Raw genomic sequence first — 24,360 nt, forward strand, 5'->3', positions numbered from 1 at the left:
TTTGCAATTTCTTCAATTAATGATGGAGACGTCAAAGAAGAAAGATTGCAGCTGCCTTTAGCAACACGGACACAGCCGGTGTTTCCTTGTTTACATTCCTGAAGGTAAAGCTTTACTATGGAACAGAGTGGTCAAGCGAACATGGTTACTGACCGCAAGTCAACCAGCAGGTTCCGGTGAGAAAATTGTGGTAATAAGTCGGCTCTTGCGTCCTCCTGCAGCTGCGGAGACTCTTACCTCCTCCCACGGGAGACACTGGCGGTCACCACACCCCTCCGACTTTCAGGTATGACTATATAATCTCACTAAAACCTCCGACGCGTGTTCTTCCAGCACCAATCACGGCTAAAAGTAGTCTGTTTTTATCGCATAATTACACAGGATTCTGGACATCTGAGGTGCTGAATCTTTTGCAATTTCTTCAATTAATAATGGAGACGTCAAAGAAGAAAGATTGCAGCTGCCTTTAGCAACACGGACACAGCCGGTGTTTCCTTGTTTACATTCCTGAAGGTAAAGCTTTACTATGGAACAGAGTGGTCAAGCGAACATGGTTACTGACCGCAAGTCAACCAGCAGGTTCCGGTGAGAAAATTGTGGTAATAAGTCGGCTCTTGCGTCCTCCTGCAGCTGCGGAGACTCTTACCTCCTCCCACGGGAGACACTGGCGGTCTCCACACCCCTCCGACTTTCAGGTATGACTATATAATCTCACTAAAACCTCCGACGCGTGTTCTTCCAGCACCAATCACGGCTAAAAGTAGTCTGTTTTTATCGCATAATTACACAGGATTCTGGACATCTGAGTTGCTGAATCTTTTGCAATTTCTTCAATTAATGATGGAGACGTCAAAGAAGAAAGATTGCAGCTACCTTTAGCAACACAGACACAGCCGGTGTTTCCTTGTTTACATTCCTGAAGGTAAAGCTTTACTATGGAACAGAGTGGTCAAGCGAACATGGTTACTGACCGCAAGTCAACCAGCAGGTTCCGGTGAGAAAATTGTGGTAATAAGTCGGCTCTTGCGTCCTCCTGCAGCTGCGGAGACTCTTACCTCCTCCCACGGGAGACACTGGCGGTCTCCACACCCCTCCGACTTTCAGGTATGACTATATAATCTCACTAAAACCTCCGACGCGTGTTCTTCCAGCACCAATCACGGCTAAAAGTAGTCTGTTTTTATCGCATAATTACACAGGATTCTGGACATCTGAGTTGCTGAATCTTTTGCAATTTCTTCAATTAATGATGGAGACGTCAAAGAAGAAAGATTGCAGCTGCCTTTAGCAACACGGACACAGCCGGTGTTTCCTTGTTTACATTCCTGAAGGTAAAGCTTTACTATGGAACAGAGTGGTCAAGCGAACATGGTTACTGACCGCAAGTCAACCAGCAGGTTCCGGTGAGAAAATTGTGGTAATAAGTCGGCTCTTGCGTCCTCCTGCAGCTGCGGAGACTCTTACCTCCTCCCACGGGAGACACTGGCGGTCACCACACCCCTCCGACTTTCAGGTATGACTATATAATCTCACTAAAACCTCCGACGCGTGTTCTTCCAGCACCAATCACGGCTAAAAGTAGTCTGTTTTTATCGCATAATTACACAGGATTCTGGACATCTGAGTTGCTGAATCTTTTGCAATTTCTTCAATTAATAATGGAGACGTCAAAGAAGAAAGATTGCAGCTGCCTTTAGCAACACAGACACAGCCGGTGTTTCCTTGTTTACATTCCTGAAGGTAAAGCTTTACTATGGAACAGAGTGGTCAAGCGAACATGGTTACTGACCGCAAGTCAACCAGCAGGTTCCGGTGAGAAAATTGTGGTAATAAGTCGGCTCTTGCGTCCTCCTGCAGCTGCGGAGACTCTTACCTCCTCCCACGGGAGACACTGGCGGTCACCACACCCCTCCGACTTTCAGGTATGACTATATAATCTCACTAAAACACTAGTAACACAATAAGCAGATAAGGGATTTTACAGAATTATCCTGGTAAATGTGTCTAATAATTTCTGAATCGCTCCCACTGCCCTGTCTTTATTTTTTATTTGTATTTTTTCTAGTCCTTCACTCTCACTATCCCCATCCACGAATCTTTCATCCTCGCTCAAATTAATGGGGAAATTGTTGGTTTCTTGGTCCGAATCGCTCTAGCTGCTGGTGGCCATGATTGTAAACAATGTGAGGATGTGAGGAGCCCTACAACCAGTGACGTCACACGCACAGCGTCTGCTACTTCCGCTACAGGCAAGGCTTTTTAATTAGCGACCAAAAGTTGCCAACTTTATCGTCAATGTTCTCTATTAAATCCTTTCAGCAAAAATATGGCAATATTGTGAAATGATCAAGTATGACACATACCTGCTATCCCCGTTTAAATAAGAAAATCTCATTTCAGTAGGCCTTTAAGGTTTTTGTTGTTTTTTTGTTTTTGTTTTTTACACATTTGTGCTTTGTTTTAAAGATGTGGTAGTTGGATTTACACTGTATGAAAAAAAAAAGAATTTTACCTTTGCAAGTTTCATATTCACATATATTCGACCTGTTTTTTGTGCCTTTTAAAAAAGAATTAGAACTCTACGTTAAAACACTCTCTACCTCCAACAACCAAAAAGCTGTGAAAACGATGATGCTGGCTCTGATTTGTACTGTTATTGTACTTATTTTGATTATTATTATTTCCCGATTGTTTGTAAATGTTGCAGTTCATAAATAAAGGTTTATAAAAAAAATAATAATAAAAATATTGTTTTTTTTGCATCTTAATATTTTATAAGAACGTTTGCCATTTGCAGTATTATTTTTTTCATGTTATCACACACTAAAATGTAATTTTGCACCAGTTTAAAAAAAAATAACCCCAAAAGATAAATCAATTTTTAAAAAAATACGGTACCAATATGTGGATTATTCAATCTTGAACTTTTGTTGTAGTGTTTGCCATATGGAGGATGGTTTATATCAGTGGTGCCCAACCACTGTGCCGCGGCTCAATTGGTACCGGGCCGCAGATGGATTTTTGAATATTAATATTATTATTTTTCTTTTTTCTTTTTCTTTTTTTTTATTAAATCAACATAAAAAACACAATATACACTTAAAATTAGTGCATCAACCCCAAAAACCTCCCTTTTTCATGACTAAAATAAATATATAAATTCTAAAAAAAAATGTAATAAATAAATAAATAAAATCCCCCCTTCTTCCCCCGCCGGGCCGCGGGACAAATTATCAAGCGTTGACCAGTCCGCAGCTACAAAAAGGTTGGGGATCACAAAATACAATATAATTTTGCACCAACCTTACAACCAATTGACCAAAACCCAGTTATAATCAAAAAAAAGTCAGGCACATCAAAGGACACCAGTATGTATTGTATATGTGGGTCCGTCCTTGATTTAAAGATGTGATGAAAAGTTGACAACATCACACTGCCAGCAGCCAGGAAGCAGTGAACAGGTTAGACTTGTTTTCCATGTTATTGATAATGTTAAATATTAATAATGTTAAATATGATTAAATTGTGGTTGCTAACTGCGTGCTAGTCTATGCTATCGAACTTTGTTGTGAAAAGGCGGGGTCTTCCTCAGGAGCTGTAATGCTGTTTTCCTTCAGAAACTACAAGATTTAAGTTGTTTTGATGGGTTTTAGACGGAAATTTTATTGCGTGGCTTATAACCTCAGCAGTCATTTCCTCCTAATGTCACAATTGAGATAATATAATTATAATGTTTGTAGATTCGGGGCATAGCTACGATTGGCCGCCATTTTGTAGTTTTTTATGTCGAGTTCATCATAGAGATCTCTGTGAGAAAAACTACAGATTTCGGCCATTTTGCAAGTTACGCATTGATAAAAGTAGAGTTGTGTTTCCGGGGGCGTGTTCATCCTCGCTCTGCGCTTTGTTTTTTAATTCATTTTTTTAATTAAAAAAAGTGTGTGTATATATATATATATATATATATATATATGTATATGTGTATTTATTAGTTTTTTCCAGCTTCTCAGGAAAATCATATCGGCTGTTCAGATTTACTTTACAAAAGAGAAGTGTGGGATATTTCTCTTGTTGCCTTATTTGTATTTGACTTTATTAAAGGCCTACTGAAAGCCACTACTACCGACCACGCAGTCTGATAGTTTATATATCAATGATGAAATATTAACATTGCAACACGGTTAATAAATTGCAATTTTAAATTTCCCCGCGAGTTTCTTGTTGAAAACGTCGCAGAATGATGACGCCACGGACTGTCAGGAAATATTAGCGCTGCACCACTCGCGGCTAAAAGTCGCCTGCTTTAATCGCATAATTACACAGTATTTTGGACATCTGTGTTGCTGAATCTTTTGCAATTTGTTCATTTAATAATGGAGACTATAAAGAATAATGCGTTTGGTGGAAAGCGGTGGATTGCAGCTGTCTTTAGCACCGAGACACGGCCGGTGTTTCTTTGTTGTGAAGCAGAGCGGTCAAGCGAACATGTTTTCTCTACGTCAACCAGCATGTCTTTGGATGGGAAAATTGTGATATTAAGTCTTACCGGGGACTTCAGTGGATTATGGGACCTCCTCCTGTAGCTGTCAAAAAAGCAGCTGTGATCTTGGCGCCTCGGCTTCTCTCCGAGACACTGGCGTTCACCGCAGCCATCCGACTTTCAGGTATGACTGTATAATCTCAGTAAAATACTATTAACAAAATAAGCAGATAAGGGATTTTCCAGAATTATCCTAGTAAATGTGTCTAATTACATCTGAAACGCACCCACTGCCGCCGCCCGGAGCCGTCACTCTTTTTTAATTTTTTTTTTTTTTTGTGCCTCAGGTATAACATGATTAAAATGTTTTTTTGTTCCCCTTTTACATTTTGTTCCATCATTCTCCATCAACTAGGAAATAGCCTTGCTAACGGACGGACTTGTTTTTTTAATTAACTGGGCAAATTTGATTATGTTAAGCAACATGTTGATCACAATCTACATACTATTTTTGTTGATGGAATATCGGTAGAAAATGGATGGATGGATGGATGGATGGATGGATGGATGGAATATCACCCGCCCTGCGATAATCCTCATCCACGAATCTTTTATCCTCGCTCAAATTAATGGGGAAATAGTCGCTTTCTCGGTCCGAATAGCTCTTGCTGCTGGAGGCTATGATTATAAACAATGTGAGGATGTGAGGAGCCCTACAACCCGTGACGTAACTCGCACATTGTCTGCTACTTCCGGTAAAGGCAAAGCTATTTTATTAGCGACCAAAAGTTGCAAACTTTATCGTCGATGTTCTCTACTAAATCCTTTCAGCAAAAATATGGCAATATCGCAAAATGATCAAGTATGACACATAGAATGGACCTGCTATCCCCGTTTAAATAAGAAAATCTCATTTCAGTAGGCCTTTAACCTTCCTCTTGTGTTAGCTTTCTGTTACCATTTCTTATGTTAATGGGTCAGTTTTGACCCATGTCTTAAATCAGCTGTAAAATACACTAAAAACATTTATCTATCATCCAATTTGTTTTTCAACCATGGGTTACCTTGTTAGGCTTCCTTATCCATGAAAATATTGGTATTAATATGTTAGGTGTGGGCCATTGGGTTTTTTTTCTGTCAGTACACCCCTCGATTTCTATTTAAAAAATGATTAAATGAACCTCAAGAGAATTGTATAAATTAATAAAAGGTTGTTGTGTTTTAGAACACATCTCTTAAATGTGTTTTCTTTATATTTTTATTCTAATAATTTTATACTGAATTGACCTCACATGTCTGGCCATGCCCGTCTTTGTTTGTTTTTGTACTGGATAACAAGGTAAAATGAGAATCCCCTAAAGCTCACATGATTATTGGTTGATAATCTTATTTTTATAACTGGGTCGAAACCGAACCTTACAATAATTTATCATTTCAACCACAACATTTTATATTTTAATTAAAAAAAAAAACACACACAAAAAAAAAAGTTTTACTTTGTTGAAATAGAGGTTCCTGACAAAGTCAAAAAGCGTTGATGCAAAAAAATACATTTATGTGGTTCTTTTATCCATTTAAAAACTAAAACAGGTCGGTGCCAACCCAAACACAAGACGAAGGTTAGTTAAAATAAATATTTTTTATATTTTTATTTATTTGTTTTGTCCAGCTTCTCAGGCAAATCATATTGATTTGATTTGATTTGAGATGCCCATATCGGCTGTTCGGATTTACTTTACAAAAGAGAAGTGTGGGATATACTTCTCTTGTTGCCATATTTGTATTTGACTTTATTTAATGTATTCATATTATCATTTGGTGCAGCCAGGCCGGAGCAGGAGGGGATAGAAAGAGGAAAAACAGGAAGACAGGGGGGGAAATTGAGGGGACAAAAACAACAACAGCAAACACAACAACAACAAAAGAGCAACATCAGCAAATACGATATGATGATATAAATCAGGGGTCACCAACGCGGTGCCCGCGGGCACCAGGTAGCCCGTAAGGACCAGATGAGTCACCCGCTGGCCTGTTTTAAAAATAGCTCAAATAGCAGCACTTACCAGTGAGCTGCTTCTATTTTTTTAAAATTGTATTTATTTACTAGCAAGCTGGTCTCGCTTTGCTCGACATTTTTAATTCTAAGAGAGACAAAACTCAAATAGAATTTGAAAATCCAAGAAAATGTTTTAAAGACTTGGTCTTCACTTGTTTAAATAAATCCATTATTTTTTTTTTACTTTGCTCCTCATTACTTTCAGAAAGACAATTTTAGAGAAAAAATACAACCTTAAAAATGATTTTAGGATTTTTAAACACATTTACCTTTTTATCTTTTAAATTCCTTCCTCTTCTTTTCTGACGATTTGAATCAATGTTCAAGTAAATTTATTTTTTTCATTGTAAAGAATAATAAATACATTTTGATTTAATTCTTCGTTTTAGCTTCTGTTTTTTCGACAAAAAATATTTGTGAAATATTTCTTCAAACCTATTATGATTAAAATTCAAAAAATATTCTGGCAAATCTAGAAAATCTGTAGAATCAAATTTAAATCTTATTTCAAAGTCTTCTGAATTTCTTTTAAAATTTTTGTTCTGGAAAATCTAGAAGAAATAATGATTTATTTTCATTAGAAATATAACTTGATCCAATTGGTTATATATTCTAAAAAAGTGCAGATTGGATTTTAACCTATTTAAAACATGTCATCAAAATTCTAAAATTAATCTTAATCAGGAATAATTACTAATGATGTTCCATAAATAATTTTTTAAATTTTTTCAAAAAGATTCAAATTAGCTAGTTTTTCTCTTCTTTTTTTCGGTTGAATTTTGAATTTTAAAGAGTCGAAATTGAAGATAAACTATGTTTCAAAATTTAATTTTCATTTTTTTTCCTGTTTTGTCCGCATTTAAACCGTTCAATTAAGTATTTTCTTCATTATTTATTCTCTACAAAAAAAACTTCCGTAAAAGGAAAAAAAATGTACGACGGAATGACAGACAGATATACCCATTTTTTTACATACACATATATATATATATATATATATATATATATATATATATATATATATATATACATATATATAATAAAGTACTATCTATCTATCTATCTATATATATATATATATATATATATATATATATATATATATATATATATTAAAGGTAAATTGAGCAAATTGGCTATTGCTGGCAATTTATTTAAGTGTGTATCAAACTGGTAGCCCTTCGCATTAATCAGTACCCAAGAAGTAGCTCTTGGTTTCAAAAAGGTTGGTGACCCCTGACTTAAACCTTGACTGCTGAGTCCCAGCAGTCCTGGAAGCTAGTTAAGATGCCATCTGTAGTCTATAACAAGCTCATGACTGAACATTAAAAGGAACATATTTATTTGTGTGTGAGAGGACAACTCTTATGTAAAAGTCACTTTTAGACCTCATGAAGGAAACACTTCCTTCCTCGCCCGCCGCTAAATAAGCAGGCTTCACATTTTATATCAGTCAGTTACCGATGTAGGAGTTGTGAGTTTGACCATTTAGTTTTTCTTCAGCCTAACATGATGCTAAAATGTAATGTGAGCATGTAGCTCATATAGCTATTTTTGTGTCGCTAACCTAAAGTGATGTAAAAATGTAATGTTAGCCTGTAGCTCACATAGCTATGCTAGAGTTGTTAACCCAGCATGTTGTGAAAATTTTATGTTCGCATGCAGCTCACATAGCTATACTAATGTTGCCAACCAAGCATGGTGCTAAAATGTTATGTGAGCATATTCTTGTGTTGCTTTCATAAGCAACACAAGAATATGCTCACATAACATTTTATCATGTTATGAGCATGTAGGCTGTATAGCAGGGGTCGGGAACCTTTTTGGCTGAGAGAGCCATGAAAGCCAAATATTTAAAAATGTATTTCCGTTAGAGCCATTTCATATTTTTTAACACTGAATACAACTAAATGCGTGCATTTTTTAAGTAAAACCAACATTTTTAGAGTGTAATAAGTCTCTAATTCTTTTTAATAACATTGTTATTTCTTGAACAGGTGCGGTAGAAAACGGATGGATGGATTAAAATGCATGAGAATGTTTCATATTTTAAGCGTTATATTTAACATCGTGATTACCAGCGGAATTATTCATTACTTATCGTGTTAAGCAATGTCAGCTAAAATTAATCTGAGAGCCAGATGCAGTCATCAAAAGAGCCACTTCTGGCTCTAGAGCCATAGGTTCCCTACCCCTGTCTTATAGCTATGCTAATGTTGCAAACCTATCATGATGCTAAAATGTAATGTTCGCGCTATTCTTGTGTTACTAACCTAGTAGGATGTACAAATGTTATGAGAGCATGTAGCTCATATAGCTATTCTTGTGCTCCTAACATGATGTTGAAATGTAAATTTTGCATGTAGCTATGCTAGTGTTGTTAACCCAGTATGATGCTAAAATGTAATGTTAGCATGTAGTTCATAACTCTATTCTTGTGTTGCTTTACTTAGCATTATGAAAAAGTGTTATGAGGATGTAGGTCTTATAGCTATGCTAATGTTGCTAACCTACCATGATGCTAAAATGTAATGTTAGCATGTAGCTCATATAGCTATTCTTGTTGCTAACCTAGCAGAATGTAAAAATGTTATGTGAGCATGTAGCTCACATTGTTTTTTTCCTAACCGAGCATGATGTTAAAATGTAATGTTTGCATGTAGCTCACATAGCTATGCTAGTGTTGTTAACCCAGCATGATGTGAAAATGTTATGTTAGCATGCAGCTCACATTGTTATGTTAATTTTGTTAACCAAGCATGGTGCTAAAATGAGCATGTAGCTCATATAGCTATTCTTGTGTTGCTAACCTATCATAATGAAAAACTGTTTTGAGAATGTAGGTCTTATAGCTATGCTAATGTTGCTAACTTACATGATGTTAAAATGTAATGTCAGCATGTAGCTCATTTAGCTATTATTAGCATGTCGTTAACATGCCAGTGTTGCTAACCTAGCATGTTTGTGTCTCCAGGCCATGTTCCTGCATCAGGTGCAGGTGGCCTACCTGCAAAACCAAGTAAGTCCACGACACCTTGTGTGTCGTTTAGTTTGCATGTCTCACGTCTCTTGTCCTGCAGGGCATCATTCTGCCTCAGATGTACACGGCGGCGGTGGCCAACATTTTAATTTTGGCCTGATCGTCATCTTGGTGTCCTGTGAGTGTGTGTGTTCAAATCAAATCAACGTTACAAGTATTATTTAATTGAATACTATTATCACACTATTTTTTATGCATTTTATTAGTATATTTTTTTAAACTAAAATGGAAAAAAAATATGGTAGGTTGCAATAATTTCACCTAAAAGTTTGTGTATTTTACTGTAAATGCAAAAACAGTGCTGTTTTATAAGAAAAAAAGGGAGCTCAGTGTCTAGAATTTTACTGTAAAATGTACTTTTTTTTTTTTTTTACCGTAAACCTGAGCTGCCAGTTTTTTTTTGTTTTTTTTTTGTGTGTGTTTTTTTTTTTTTTTTACCACAAATCCACAACTGTAGATTTTTCGGTGTATTACTGTAAATGCCAAAACGGCACCACAGTTTATTTCAGTAAAAAAAAGTACTGTTGTTTTTATTTAGAAAAATATACTGTAAAAACCACAGTAAAATTCATAATTTTACCATGAAATCTATTGCTACTTTTACATTGCATTACTTTGATGGAGCTCTTGCATTAAAATCATTATTATTAGTATTTATTTCTATTTGAAAAAAAATGATTTGAATGTTTGATAATATTTTTTGGGCATAATTAGACAATATTTAAGTTAATGGAGTACATTTTTATTGTTTTCCCAAAATAGAAAGAAAGAATACATTTAGTAAGAAAAGTTACAGTACTTTATTAATACATATTTTTTCCAGGGTTTTGAGGGCCAAATAAAATCAGGTGGGGGCCACATCTGGCCCCCGGGCCTTGATGCCACAACGCCCGCCAGGAATGATAGACAACTATAGATTTGATTTTTTTATGCACTTTTCTTAAAGCTTTGCAGATTAAATATGAAAACTAAAATCAGTTTAGCATAAGCAACCCAAAACATTAAAAATAATTTATTTTAGTAATTAAAAAAAAATATTTGGTAAGAAGATTTAATTGTTTTTGAGCACAGTTATTATGAAAATAATGATAACCGTGATATGAAATTTTCATATCATTCCATCTCTACGAGCTATTGTGCTGATGTTGCACAAAACAACGAAAATACGAGAAGGCAAATGTGTTCAAAGTTTGGCCCCTGGGGGTCATTTCCAGAAGACATCTTGTTTTTTTTATTAAACCTCAGCATATTGTAAAAATAAAATGGATTATGAATTAAATATATTATTAGATTTTGCACTAATTTGCTTAGTCAGCTTTAATACTGCATCTTTAATGGCTGGAAAAAACATATATATTTTGGGTACCATTCACAATTGAACCAATACGGTACCAACTTTCAGTACTTTGAGGTAATACATTTAATTTAATAAAACTTTACTAGTGAGCTGATAATATATTTTGTTTTTTTTACACTTCTAAATATTATTTGAAAGTATGCATTCATTCCAGTTTGTCTGTTGTAGTCAGGAAGTAGTCTTTGCCAATAAGTCTTGTCTTTTGTTGAGCCCTACAGAGTGTTTGTACTGTAAGTATTGGGCTTACTAATTGTAGTTTTCATCACCAGATTTGGAGGTGACGAAATCCCCACGTAAAATCGCCGATGCTAATCAGTAGCATGTGTATGGCAAATCCAATGTAAATTAGCATTAAGCTACTGCATTTTAAAACATGGAGCCTTACTTTTGAGTGCGTTCTATAAGGCATGCTTACTTTGTTGGCATGGAAAATTGGTGTTTGAGCTGCAACTGGACGTCACATTCACAAAAGAGTTGAAATATGGTACTCCTTTATTTTTTATATGGGGGGGATCAAGGGTCAAATGCAGAGAATAATTTCATCGGTATTTTAACTTTAACAATATATCAATACTTGGTAGTACTTTGGTTGGTAATTCTAAAAGTCTTAAATTAAGTACCTATTAGGACGGGGGTCGGCAACCTGCGGCTCTCGCGCTGCCCTAGTGGCTCCCTGCAGCGTTTTCCAAAATGTATGAAAATCGAAAAAGATGGGGGGAACAATTTTATAAAATTTTTTAATACAGTTTCTGTAGGATAAATATGACACAAATGTTCCTTTTGTTAGAAAGCCCACTGTTTATTATGTTTGTGTTCATGCTTAAAGCGCCGTTTTGTCCTACTAATTAGGCAGTCCTTGAACTCGCCATAGTTTTACATGTACAGCTTTCTCCTACGCTGCCACAGTAAGACGTGTTTCATGCCACGCTTTCTTTGTCTCATTTTGTCCACCAAACGTTTTATGCTGCGCGTGAATGCACTATGGTGAGCTTTGTCGATGTTATTGACTTGTGTGAAGTACTAATCAGCCATATTTAGTCAGTGCTAATCGATGCTAACATGCTATTTAGGCATCATTATGCCTCGTTTGTATATTTTGAGGTCATTTAATTTCCTTTACTGAAGTCCTCTGTATTTATTCATATTTGCATTTCTGATAGTTGTTTGTGTGCCGTGTTCCAGACCACAGCAAACATCACCCAGATTGCCAAAGATTGTAACAAATCCTTTAGAAGAAGACAGCCTGCCGTTTCCTTTAACTTGGGCACACACATCTATACCTTTTTGGGCATTCTAAGTCAGTAATTTCCAAGATTTATATCACCCCCTGAGAAGTTTTACTAATGTTTTTCAATGTTGTAGAAATGTGTGGAGTAAATATTACATTTCAACATTTCTGTCAACAAAGATTTACGTCTTGCTGCGACATTTTGATAGTAGGCTATTATAGCTAATCTAGACACATCACGTGTTATATAAGTTGTATAAGACTTTTTAAAGTAATTTGGAAAGTAGGCTATTATAGCTAATTAGATTAGATAGTACTTTATTTATTCCGTCAGGAGAGTTCCTTCTCAAGTCCTCTGTGTATTTATTCAAATTTGCATGTGTCTTCATTTTAACACTCATATAAGACTTTTGAAGTAATTTTGATAGTAGGCTTATATAGACACTTACATCATGTGTTGCCTTCATTTCAACACTCATATAAGACTTTTGAAGTCATTTTGATAGTAGGCTTATATAGACACTTACATCATGTGTTGCCTTCATTTCAACACTCATATAAGACTTTTGAAGTCATTTTGATAGTAGGCTTATATAGACACTGACATCATGTGTTGCCTTCATTTCAACACTCATATAAGACTTTTGAAGTCATTTTGATAGTAGGCTAAAATAGACATGCTGTTATAATGTTGCCTTCATTATACTATCAAAATTACTTTAAAAGTCTTATATAAGTGTTTATATAAGACTTTTAAAGTAATTTTGATAGTAGGCCAATATAGACGCTTCCATCAGCGTTTTCTTCATTGTAACACTTTTATAAGACTTTTAAAGTCATTTTGATAGTAGGCTAATATAGACACATCATGTGTTTTCTTCATTATAAGACTCATATAAGACTTTTGAAGTAATTTTGATAGTAGGCTAATACAGAAACTTACATCATGTGTTGTCTTCATTTTAACACTCATATAAGACTTTTAAAGTCATTTTGATAGTAGGCTAATATAAACACTTACATCATGTGTTGTCTTCATTTTAACACTCATATAAGACTTTTGAAGTCATTTTGATAGTAGGCAAATATAAACACTTACATCATGTGTTGTCTTCATTTTAACACTCATATAAGACTTTTGAAGTCATTTTGATAGTAGGCAAATATCGACACATCATGTGTTGTCTTCATTTTAACACTCATATAAGACTTTTGAAGTAAATTTGACAGTAGGCTAAAATAGACATGCTGTTATAATGTTGCCTTCATTATACTATCAAAATTACTTTAAAAGTCTTATATAAGTGTTTATATAAGACTTTTAAAGTCATTTTCATAGTAGGCCAATTTTGATAGTAGGCTAATATAGACACTTACGTTATGTGTTGCCTTCATTATAACACTCATATAAGACTTTTGAAGTAATTTAGATAGTAGGCTAATGTAGACACTTACATCATGTGTTGTTTTCATTTTAACACTAATATGATACTTTTGAAGTAATTTTGATAGTAGGCTAATATAGACACTTACCTCATGTGTTGTCTTAATTTTAACACTCATATAAGACTTTTGAAATAATTTTGATAGTAGGCTAATATCATGTGTTGTCTTCATTTTAACACTCATATAAGACTTTTGAAGTAATTTTGATAGTAGGCTAAAATAGACATGCTGTTATAATGTTGCCTTCATTATACTATCAAAATTACTTTAAAAGTCTTATATAAGTTTTTATATAAGACTTTTAAAGTAATTTTGATAGTAGGCTAATATAGACACTTCCATCAGCGTTTTCTTCATTGTAACACTTTTATAAGACTTTTAAAGTCATTTTGATAGTAGGCTAATATAGACACATCATGTGTTTTCTTCATTATAACACTCATATAAGACTTTTAAAGTCATTTTGATAGTAGGCTAATATAGACACATCATGTGTTTTCTTCATTATAACACTCATATAAGACTTTTAAAGTCATTTTGATAGTAGGCTAATATAGACACTTACATCATGTGTTGTCTTCATTATAACATTCATATAAGACTTTTAAAGTCATTTTGATAGTAGGCTAATATAAACACTTACATCATGTGTTGCCTTCATTATAACATTCATATAAGACTTTTAAAGTAATTTTGATAGTAGGCTAATATAGACACTTACATCATGTGTTGCCTTCATTTTAACACTCTTAAAGACTTTTGAAGTAATTTTGATAGTAGGCTAATATGTGTTGTCTTCATTATAACGTATAAGACTTTTAAAGTAATTTTGATAGTATGGTAATATAGCTAATATAGACACATCATGTGTTGTCTTAATTACAACACTTATATAAGACTTTTAAAGTCATTTTGATAGTAGGCTAATATAGACACATCATGTGTTGTCTTCATTTAACACTCATATAAGACTTTTAAAATCTTATATAGCTAATGTAGACACTTACATGATGTGTTTCCTTCATTATAACACTTGTATAAGGCGTTTATATTTTTGCGGCTCCAGACAGATTTTTTGGGGGGGATGGCGTGCACGCTAACTATCATAACGTGCAAGATTTTGGATACTTAGAAGTGTAAACAAAACAAAATATAACTGGACAGCACAATTATTACCAGCTCTCTGGTAAAGTTACATTAAATATTAAATTTATTACCTCAAAGTACTGAAGGTAATAGTATTGATCATTGGTACCGTATCGGTTCCAATCGTATCGGCTGTATATTTTTTTAAATATATATTTTTTCCAGCCAGCCAGATACATTTTGTACATTGAAGATGCTAACAGCAATCCTAGAAGTGTTTAAAGCTTTGTATTATAGCTGACTAAGCAAATTAGTGCAATATCTAAAAATATATTTCATTCATAATCCATTTTATTTTTACCATAATAAATAAAAAACAAGATGTCTTCTGAAAATGACTCCCAGGGGGCCCCACTTTGAACACATTTGCCTTCTCGTATTTTCTTTTTTTTGTGTGCAACATTTAATGGCATAATATCTCGTCGGGGTGGAATGATAAGAAAATGTCACATTATTGTCGTGGTATTGTTGAATGTACTGAAAAACTACTGTAGTACAAATGTCGGGGATTTAACCCGGGGCCTCATCCTGTTAGCCAATTTTATGTGGTGGCCCGTACGGGGACGCCAATTTTATGTGGTCGAAAAGTCAGAATCTTGTGAACAATAGAGAGTTTTTTGCGACAATTTTAATGACTCACAATCAGATAACACAAAGTTGGATTGAATCAATATGTTCACACAGACAATGTCTTCAAAGACGAAAGATGCTGCATAAAGATGGTGCCCACCATGATGGAAAGTTTGGCCGGGTAGCACAGGGCAGGTCTGAGACCTAGCTTGAAGAGCTTCGACATGACATCGCTGGTCGACAACTTCGGGTGGATAATCCTCAAAGACCAAGATCGAGTGACCACGGATCTTCAGCTTTCCTCTATTGGACCGGGCTTCCCGGATAATCGCATCCTTTTCCTGGAACCTGAGGAGCTGGATGATAACCGGTCTCGGTCGCTGGCCTGCTGGAGGTTTGGGAGTGAGGGACCTGTGGGCATGCTCGCATTCAGGTGGGGAGTGCAGGATGTCGCTGAAGACTTCCACCAGCATGTTGGAGAAGAAGGCAGCAGGTTGTGGACCCTCAATGGATTCAGGTAAGCCAATTATTCTGACGTTATTGCGGCGGCTGTGGGACTCAAGGTCTAACACTTTTGCTGCCAGCTTGGTAATTTTGCCTGCTAGTGCTGTAATGGATGTTTCCAGAGATTGCGCGCGGTTCTCCAGGTCATTTGCCGTAATCTCAAGATTTTGGAGTTTGGCAGAGTTCGCAGACACTGTGGCTTGTACGTCATCCAGTTTGCTCTCTATAGCTGCAAGTGAAGTTTTAAAATCTTTGGATAGAGATTCCCGATGGGACTCGAGCAAAGTGGACAAAGACACCATAGACAGTTCGGGTTCCGGATCAGTCTGATTTCCTCTTGTTTTCGGCATTTTTAGAGGAATCGGCGAATAAGTATGTGCAAACAGCGTACTTATTGGTTTAATGTGTTGTTAGGAGAGAGTTAGTATCGGCAGATTTTAGGTTAATTAGGTTAATGAAGGAGCGAGACGCGACACACTCAGCCTGCTACCATGCTGCTGCCAAAGTCATATTTGTATATTGATGGTATATACAGTACATTCTTTGATCAAACTCTATATTCATATGTTGATGGTATATACAGTACATTATTTGATTGGTATAAAATGGTAGAGTCATATTTTGCTGGTATATACAGTACATTCTTTGAGATACACAGAATATTGACGGTATATACAGCACATTCTTTGATGGTTTGTCTGTATTTTGATGGTATATATGGTACATTCTTTGAATGTATGAACAATTATATTAGTAAGTTGATGGTATATACAGTATGGTCTTTTATATATACAGTACATTCTTCGATTGTATAAAACTATATATTCATATTTTGATGGTATATATAATAAATTCTTTGATTGGTATAGTCATATTCTGCTGGTATATACAGTATGTTCTTTGATGGTATCAAATGGTATAGTCATATTTTGATGGTATATATGGCACATTCTTTAATGTATCAAATGGTATATTCAAATGTTCATATTTTGCTGGTTTATACAGTACATTTGATTGGTATAGTCATACTTTGCCGGTATATACAGTACATTCTTTGATGGTATCAAATGGTATAGTCATATTTTGATGGTATATATGGCACATTCTTTGATGTATCAAATGGTATAATTTACCACACATTCTTTGTACATTAGTATATTGACAGCACATTCTTTGATGGTTTGTCTGTATTTTGATGGTATTTACATTCCTATTCTTTGAATGTATGAAATATTTTATTAATATATTGATGGTATGTAAAATAGAGTGGTCTTTTACATATTTGTATATTGATGGTATATATAGTACATTCTTTGATCAAACTATATATTCATATGGTTCATATACAGATCATTCTTTGATTGGTATAAAATAAAATTGGTATAAAATGGTATAGTCATATTTTGCTGGTATATACAGTACATTCTTTGGTATATACTGTACATTCATGTTTTGATGGTATATATGGCACATTCTTGAATGTATCAAATGGTATATTCAAATGTTCATATTTTGATGATATGGCACATTTTTTGATGTATCAAATGGGATGATATACCACACATTCTTTGTACATAAGTATATTGACGGTATATACAGCACGTTCTTTGATGGTTTGTCTGTATTTTGATGGTATATATGGTACACTCATTGAAGGTATGAACAATTATATTAGTAAGTTGGTATATACAGTATGGTCTTTTACATACACAGTACATTCTTCGATTGTATCAAACTATATATTCATATTTTCACAATATTATGTAGGATCCACATCTGCTGTCCTCTCCAACGTTTCTCATTGTGATCCCACTGGGTTGAGTTTTTCCTTGCCCTGATCTGGGATTTGAACGGAGGATGTCGTTGTGGCTTGTGCAGCCCTTTGAGACACTTGTGATTTAGGGCTATATAAATAAATTGATTGATTGATTTTGATGGTATATATAACACATCCTTTGATTGGTATAGTCATATTCTGCTGGTACATACAGTACGTTCTTTGATGGTATCAAATGGTATAGTCATATTTTAATGGTATATATGGCACGTTCTATAATGTATCAAATGGTATATTCAAATGTTCATATTTTGCTGGTTTATACAGTACATTATTTGATTGGTATAGTCATATTTTGCCGGTATATACAATACATTCTCTGATGGTATCAAAGGGTATAATCATATTTTGATGGTATAAATGACACATTCTTTGATGAAATGGTATAATTAAATCAACATAAAAAACACAAGATACACTTATTTTGCCAATATTAGTGCACCAACCCAAAAAACCTCCCTTTTTCATGACAAAAAAACAAAAATAATAATTAAAAATAAATTCCCCTACCTCCCAAATGGTATAATATACCGCACATTTGACGGTATATACAGCACATTCTTTGATGGTTTGTCTGTGTTTTGATGGTATTTATGGTACACTCTTTGAAGGTATGAACAATTATATTAGTAAGTTGATGGTATATACAGTATGGTCTTTTACATATAAAGTACATTCTTCGATTGTATCAAACTATATATTCATATTTTGATGGTATATACAAGAGTACATTCTTTGATTGGTATAGTCATATTTTGCTGGTATATACAGTACATTCTTTGATGGTATCAAATGGTATAGTCATATTTTGATGGTATATATGGCACATTCTTTAATGTATCAAATGGTATATTCAAATGTTCATATTTTGCTGGTATATACAGTACATTATTTGATTGGTGTAGTCATATTTTGCCGGTATATACAGTCCATTCTTTGATGGTATCAAATCAGTCAGTCATATTTTGATGGTATATATGGCACATTCTTTAGTGTAGCAAATGGTATATTCAAATGTTATATTTATATATTGAAGAAATACATTCTTTGATGTATCAAATGGTATACTGCACATTCTTTGTACATTAGTATATTGACAGTGTATACACCACATTCTTTAATGGTTTGTCTTTATTTTGATGATGTATACATTCTTATTCTTTGAATGCATCAACAATTGTTAGTATATTGATAGTGTAGCCCATGCTTTGACTGTATTGAATAATATATTATTATATATGTATTTGTATATTGATGGTATATATATCTATATGTAAAAAATGTATACATAATATTTTGTATATTACAGGTGCTGTTCGTTTATATTATTAGAATATCATGAAAAAGTTGATTTATTTCAGTAATTATATTCAGAACGTGAAACTTACATATTATATCAATTCATTACACACATAGTGAAAGATTCGAAATGTTTATTTCTTTAAATTCTGATGATTAGTACTGACAATTACTGAAAATCCCAAATTCAGTATCTCAGAAAATTAGAATTTAAGTTAAGACTAGTACCAAAAGATATTTTTTAGAAATGTGGGCCAACTGAAAAGTATGAACATGGAAAGTTTCAGCATGTACGGCAATCAATACTTAGTTGCAGCTCCTTTTGCCTGAATTGCTGCAGCAATACGGCGTGGCGTGGAGTCCACCAGTCTGTTGCACTCCTCAGGTGTTATGAGAGCTCAGGTTGCTTTAATAGTGGCCTTCAGCTCTTCAGCATTGTTGGGTCTGGCATCTCGCGCTTCACAATACCCCATAGGTTTTCTCTGGGGTTAAGGTCAGGTGAGTTTGCAGGCCAATCAAGAACAGGGATAGATTTGGCACTGTGTGCAGGTGCCAAGTCATGTTGGAAAATGAAATCTTCACCTCCATAAAATTGGTCCGCGGCAGGCAGCATAAAGTGTTCTAAAACTTCCTGGTAGACTGCTGCATTGACCCTAGACCTCAGGAAACACAGTGGACCAACACCAGCAGATGACATGGCACCCCAGACCATTACCGATTGTGGAAATTTGACACTGGACTTCAGGCAATGTGGATTCTGTGCCTCTCCTGTCTTCCTCCAGACTCTGGGACCTTGATTTCTAAAGGAGATACAACATATTCTTTCATCTGAAAACATAACTTTGGACCACTCAGCAGCAGTCCAGTCCTTTTTGTCTTGAGCCCAGGCGAGACGCTTTTGATGTTGTCTCTTATTCAAGAGTGGCTTTACACAAGGAATGCGACAGCTGAAGCCCATATCTTGCATACGTCGGTGCGTGGTGGTTCTTGAAGCAATGACTCCAGCTGCAGTCCACTCTTTGTGGATCTCCCCCACATTTTTGAATCGGTTTTGTTTGACAATCCTCTCCAGGGCGCGGTTATCCCTTTTGCTTGTACACTTTTTTCTACCACATCTTTTTCTTCCCTTGGCCTCTCTATTAATGTGCTTGGACACAGAGCTCTGGGAACATCCAACCTCTTTGGCAATGACCTTTTGTGTCTTGCCCTCCTTCTTTAAAGTATCAATGGTCATCTTTTGGACAGTTGTCAAGTCAGCAGTCTTCCCCATGATTGTGTGTCATACAGAATCAAAACAAGAGACCAATTAAAGGCTTTTCCAGGTGTTTTGAGTTAGTTAGCTAATTAGAGTGTGGCACCAGGTGTCTTCAATATCTGACCTTTTCACCATATTTTAATTTTCTGAGATGTAGAATTTAGGGTTTTCATTGGTTGTCAGCTATAATCATCTCTTTTTTGGCAAAAAACACTTGAAATGTATCAGTCTGTTTGGAATAAATGTATACATTCTACAAGTTTGACTTTCTAAATGGAATTAATGAAATAAATCAACTTTTTCATGATATTCTAATAATATGACCAGCACCTGTATATGGTACATTCTTTGTTGTATCCAAGAATATATAGTGCGCAAAAATTTTGTGTCCTATACTGTAAGTCAATAAAAATGTTTGCAACTTAATCTTTACTTTTTAATAACTCAAAGCACATTTTAGAACAGAGCAACAACTGCACTGCCCAAGACCATACGAGTGGTTTACAGTAAACAAGCCTTGTTCCAACGTACTGTCGGCTAAAACGTGTTTCTGTTCTTCTGTCGCTCAGTGCATCTGCTCGGGAATCCTGGTGGGCTGTGGAATGCAGAAGATCATGTCCAACCTGGTGGGCTACTACTTCATCGGCCTGCCCTCATGTTTGCTGCCCGCCCCAGGATATTTGGTGCGCTTTAAAAAAAATCTTCCTGTGAAAAAGACAAGAATATATATGTCCAGAGAGTTTAACTCTATGGTGTTGCATTTAATTAACAAAATATGATGTTAAAAAATGTTTTTTTTGTAGCTGCTAGGCCTGTGGCACGGTCTCCTGACGTGCGTTTGTCTCGAGACGTCTTTCATCCTCATCTTCAAAATGAACTGGAGAAAAGTCACACAAAAGGTAGGACTGTCGCTTTTAGTTTGTCTTTCATTTTTTCCTTTCGTTACTACTATTTGGATTATTATTAATGTCATACAAACACAGGGTTAGTCCATCTTTTACCAGACTTGAGGAGGTTGTGCGATCGCCAGGTGTTAGTCAGTTAGTCAGTCAGTCAGCTACATAACTCGACAAGTTATGGGTGGTGTCGTGAACACCTTTCTCACGTCACAACTCTGAAGATGAGCGTCTATACTTATGTATGTATGTATATACATACATACATATGTATGTATGTATGTATATACATACATATGTATGTATATACATACATACATACATATGTGTATACATACATACATATGTATGTATATACATACATACATATGTATGTATGTATATACATACATATGTATGTATATGTATCCATGTATATACATACATACATATGTATGTATATACATACATACATACATACATATGTATGTATATACATACATATGTATGTATATACATACATACATACATATGTATGTATATACATACATATGTATGTATATACATACATACATACATATGTATGTATATACATACATACATATGTATGTATATACATACATACGTATGTATGCATATACATACATATGTATGTATATACATACATACATACATATGTATGTATATACATACATACATGCATATGTATGTATATACATACATACATACATACATACATATGTATGTATGTATATACATACATACATATGTATGTATGTTTATACATACATACATATGTATATACATACATATGTATGTATATACATACATACGTATGAATGTATATACATACATATGTATGTATATCCATACGTATGTATATACATACATATGTATGTATATACATACGTATGTATATACATACATACGTATGTATATACATATGTATGTATGTATATACATACATATGTATGTATGTATATACATACATATGTATATACATACATACGTATGTATGTATATACATACATATGTATGTATGTATATACATACATATGTATGTATGTATGTATATACATACATATGTATGTATGTATGTATATACATACCTTTGTATGTATATGTATCTATGTATATACATACATATGTATGTATGTATATACATACATATGTATGTATGTATATACGTATGTATGTATATACATACATACATTTTTAGTTTGTCTTTCATTTTTTCCTTTCGTTACTACTATTTGGATTATTATTAATGTCATACAAACACAGGGTTAGTCCATCTTTTACCAGACTTGAGGAGGTTGTGCGATCGCCAGGTGTTAGTCAGTTAGTCAGTCAGTCAGCTACATAACTCGACAAGTTATGGGTGGTGTCGTGAACACCTTTCTCACGTCACAACTCTGAAGATGAGCGTCTATACTTATGTATGTATGTATATACATACATACATATGTATGTATGTATGTATATACATACATATGTATGTATATACATACATATGTATGTATATACATACATACATACATATGTGTATACATACATACATATGTATGTATATACATACATACATATGTATGTATGTATATACATACATATGTATGTATATGTATCCATGTATATACATACATACATATGTATGTATATACATACATACATACATACATATGTATGTATATACATACATACATACATATGTATGTATATACATACATACATATGTATGTATATACATATGTATGTATGTATGTATGTATATACATACATACGTATGTATGCATATACATACATATGTATGTATATACATACATACATATGTATGTATATACATACATATGTATGTATATACATACATACATACATATGTATGTATATACATACATACATGCATATGTATGTATATACATATGTATGTATATACATACATACATGCATATGTATGTATATACATACATACATACATACATACATACATACATACATACATACATACATACATACATACATATGTATGTATGTATATACATACATACATATGTATATACATACATATGTATGTATATACATACATACGTATGAATGTATATACATACATATGTATGTATATCCATACGTATGTATATACATACATATGTATGTATATACATACGTATGTATATACATACATACGTATGTATATACATATGTATGTATGTATATACATACATATGTATGTATGTATATACATACATATGTATATACATACATATGTATGTATGTATATACATACATATGTATGTATGTATATACATACATATGTATGTATGTATGTATATACATACATATGTATGTATGTATGTATATACATACCTTTGTATGTATATGTATCTATGTATATACATACATATGTATGTATGTATATACATACATATGTATGTATGTATATACGTATGTATGTATATACATACATACATTTTTAGTTTGTCTTTCATTTTTTCCTTTCGTTACTACTATTTGGATTATTATTAATGTCATACAAACACAGGGTTAGTCCATTTTTTACCAGACTTGAGGAGGTTGTGCGATCGCCAGGTGTTAGTCAGTTAGTCAGTCAGTCAGCTACATAACGCGACAAGTTATGGGTGGTGTCGTGAACACCTTTCTCACGTCACAACTCTGAAGATGAGCGTCTATACTTATGTATGTATGTATATACATACATACATATGTATGTATGTATGTATATACATACATATGTATGTATATACATACATATGTATGTATATACATACATACATACATATGTATATACATACATACGTATGTATATACATATGTATGTATGTATATACATACATACATACATATGTATGTGTATACATACATACATATGTATGTATATACATTCATACATATGTATGTATGTATATACATACATATGTATGTATATGTATGTATGTATATACATACATATGTATGTACATACATACATATGTATGTATATACATACATACATATGTATGTATGTACATACATACATATGTATGTATATACATACATACATATGTATGTATATACATATGTATGTATGTACGTATGTATATACATATGTATGTATGTATGTATGTATGTATGTATGTATATACATACATACGTATGTATGTATATACATACATATGTATGTATATACATACATACATATGTATGTATATACATACATATGTATGTATATACATACATACATACATATGTATGTATATACATACATACATATGT

General features: G+C 33.9%; 1 protein-coding gene and 1 long non-coding RNA gene across 2 annotated transcripts in view; both read left to right on the forward strand.

Annotated features, from left to right (window-relative positions):
* The first annotated feature begins 986 nt into the window (after window positions 1-986).
* On the forward strand, window positions 987-1,513 carry LOC133545291 (uncharacterized). The gene is made up of 3 exons (XR_009804793.1): window positions 987-1,104; window positions 1,200-1,331; window positions 1,449-1,513. It is a non-coding gene; the product is annotated as an uncharacterized LOC133545291 (long non-coding RNA).
* A 13,930-nt stretch (window positions 1,514-15,443) lies between these two features.
* Window positions 15,444-24,360, forward strand: part of LOC133545223 (uncharacterized) — a 175,645-nt gene continuing 166,728 nt past the window's right edge. Inside the window, exons 1-3 of the mRNA XM_061890618.1 lie at window positions 15,444-15,840; window positions 20,788-20,901; window positions 21,029-21,117. Coding sequence (XP_061746602.1) covers window positions 15,548-15,840; window positions 20,788-20,901; window positions 21,029-21,117 — 496 coding nt within the window. The 5' untranslated portion in view covers window positions 15,444-15,547. The remainder of the gene's footprint in view (window positions 15,841-20,787; window positions 20,902-21,028; window positions 21,118-24,360) is intronic.

This window comes from Nerophis ophidion, linkage group LG28, assembly GCF_033978795.1.
Source record: "Nerophis ophidion isolate RoL-2023_Sa linkage group LG28, RoL_Noph_v1.0, whole genome shotgun sequence".
Classification (NCBI taxonomy): Eukaryota; Metazoa; Chordata; class Actinopteri; order Syngnathiformes; family Syngnathidae; genus Nerophis; species Nerophis ophidion.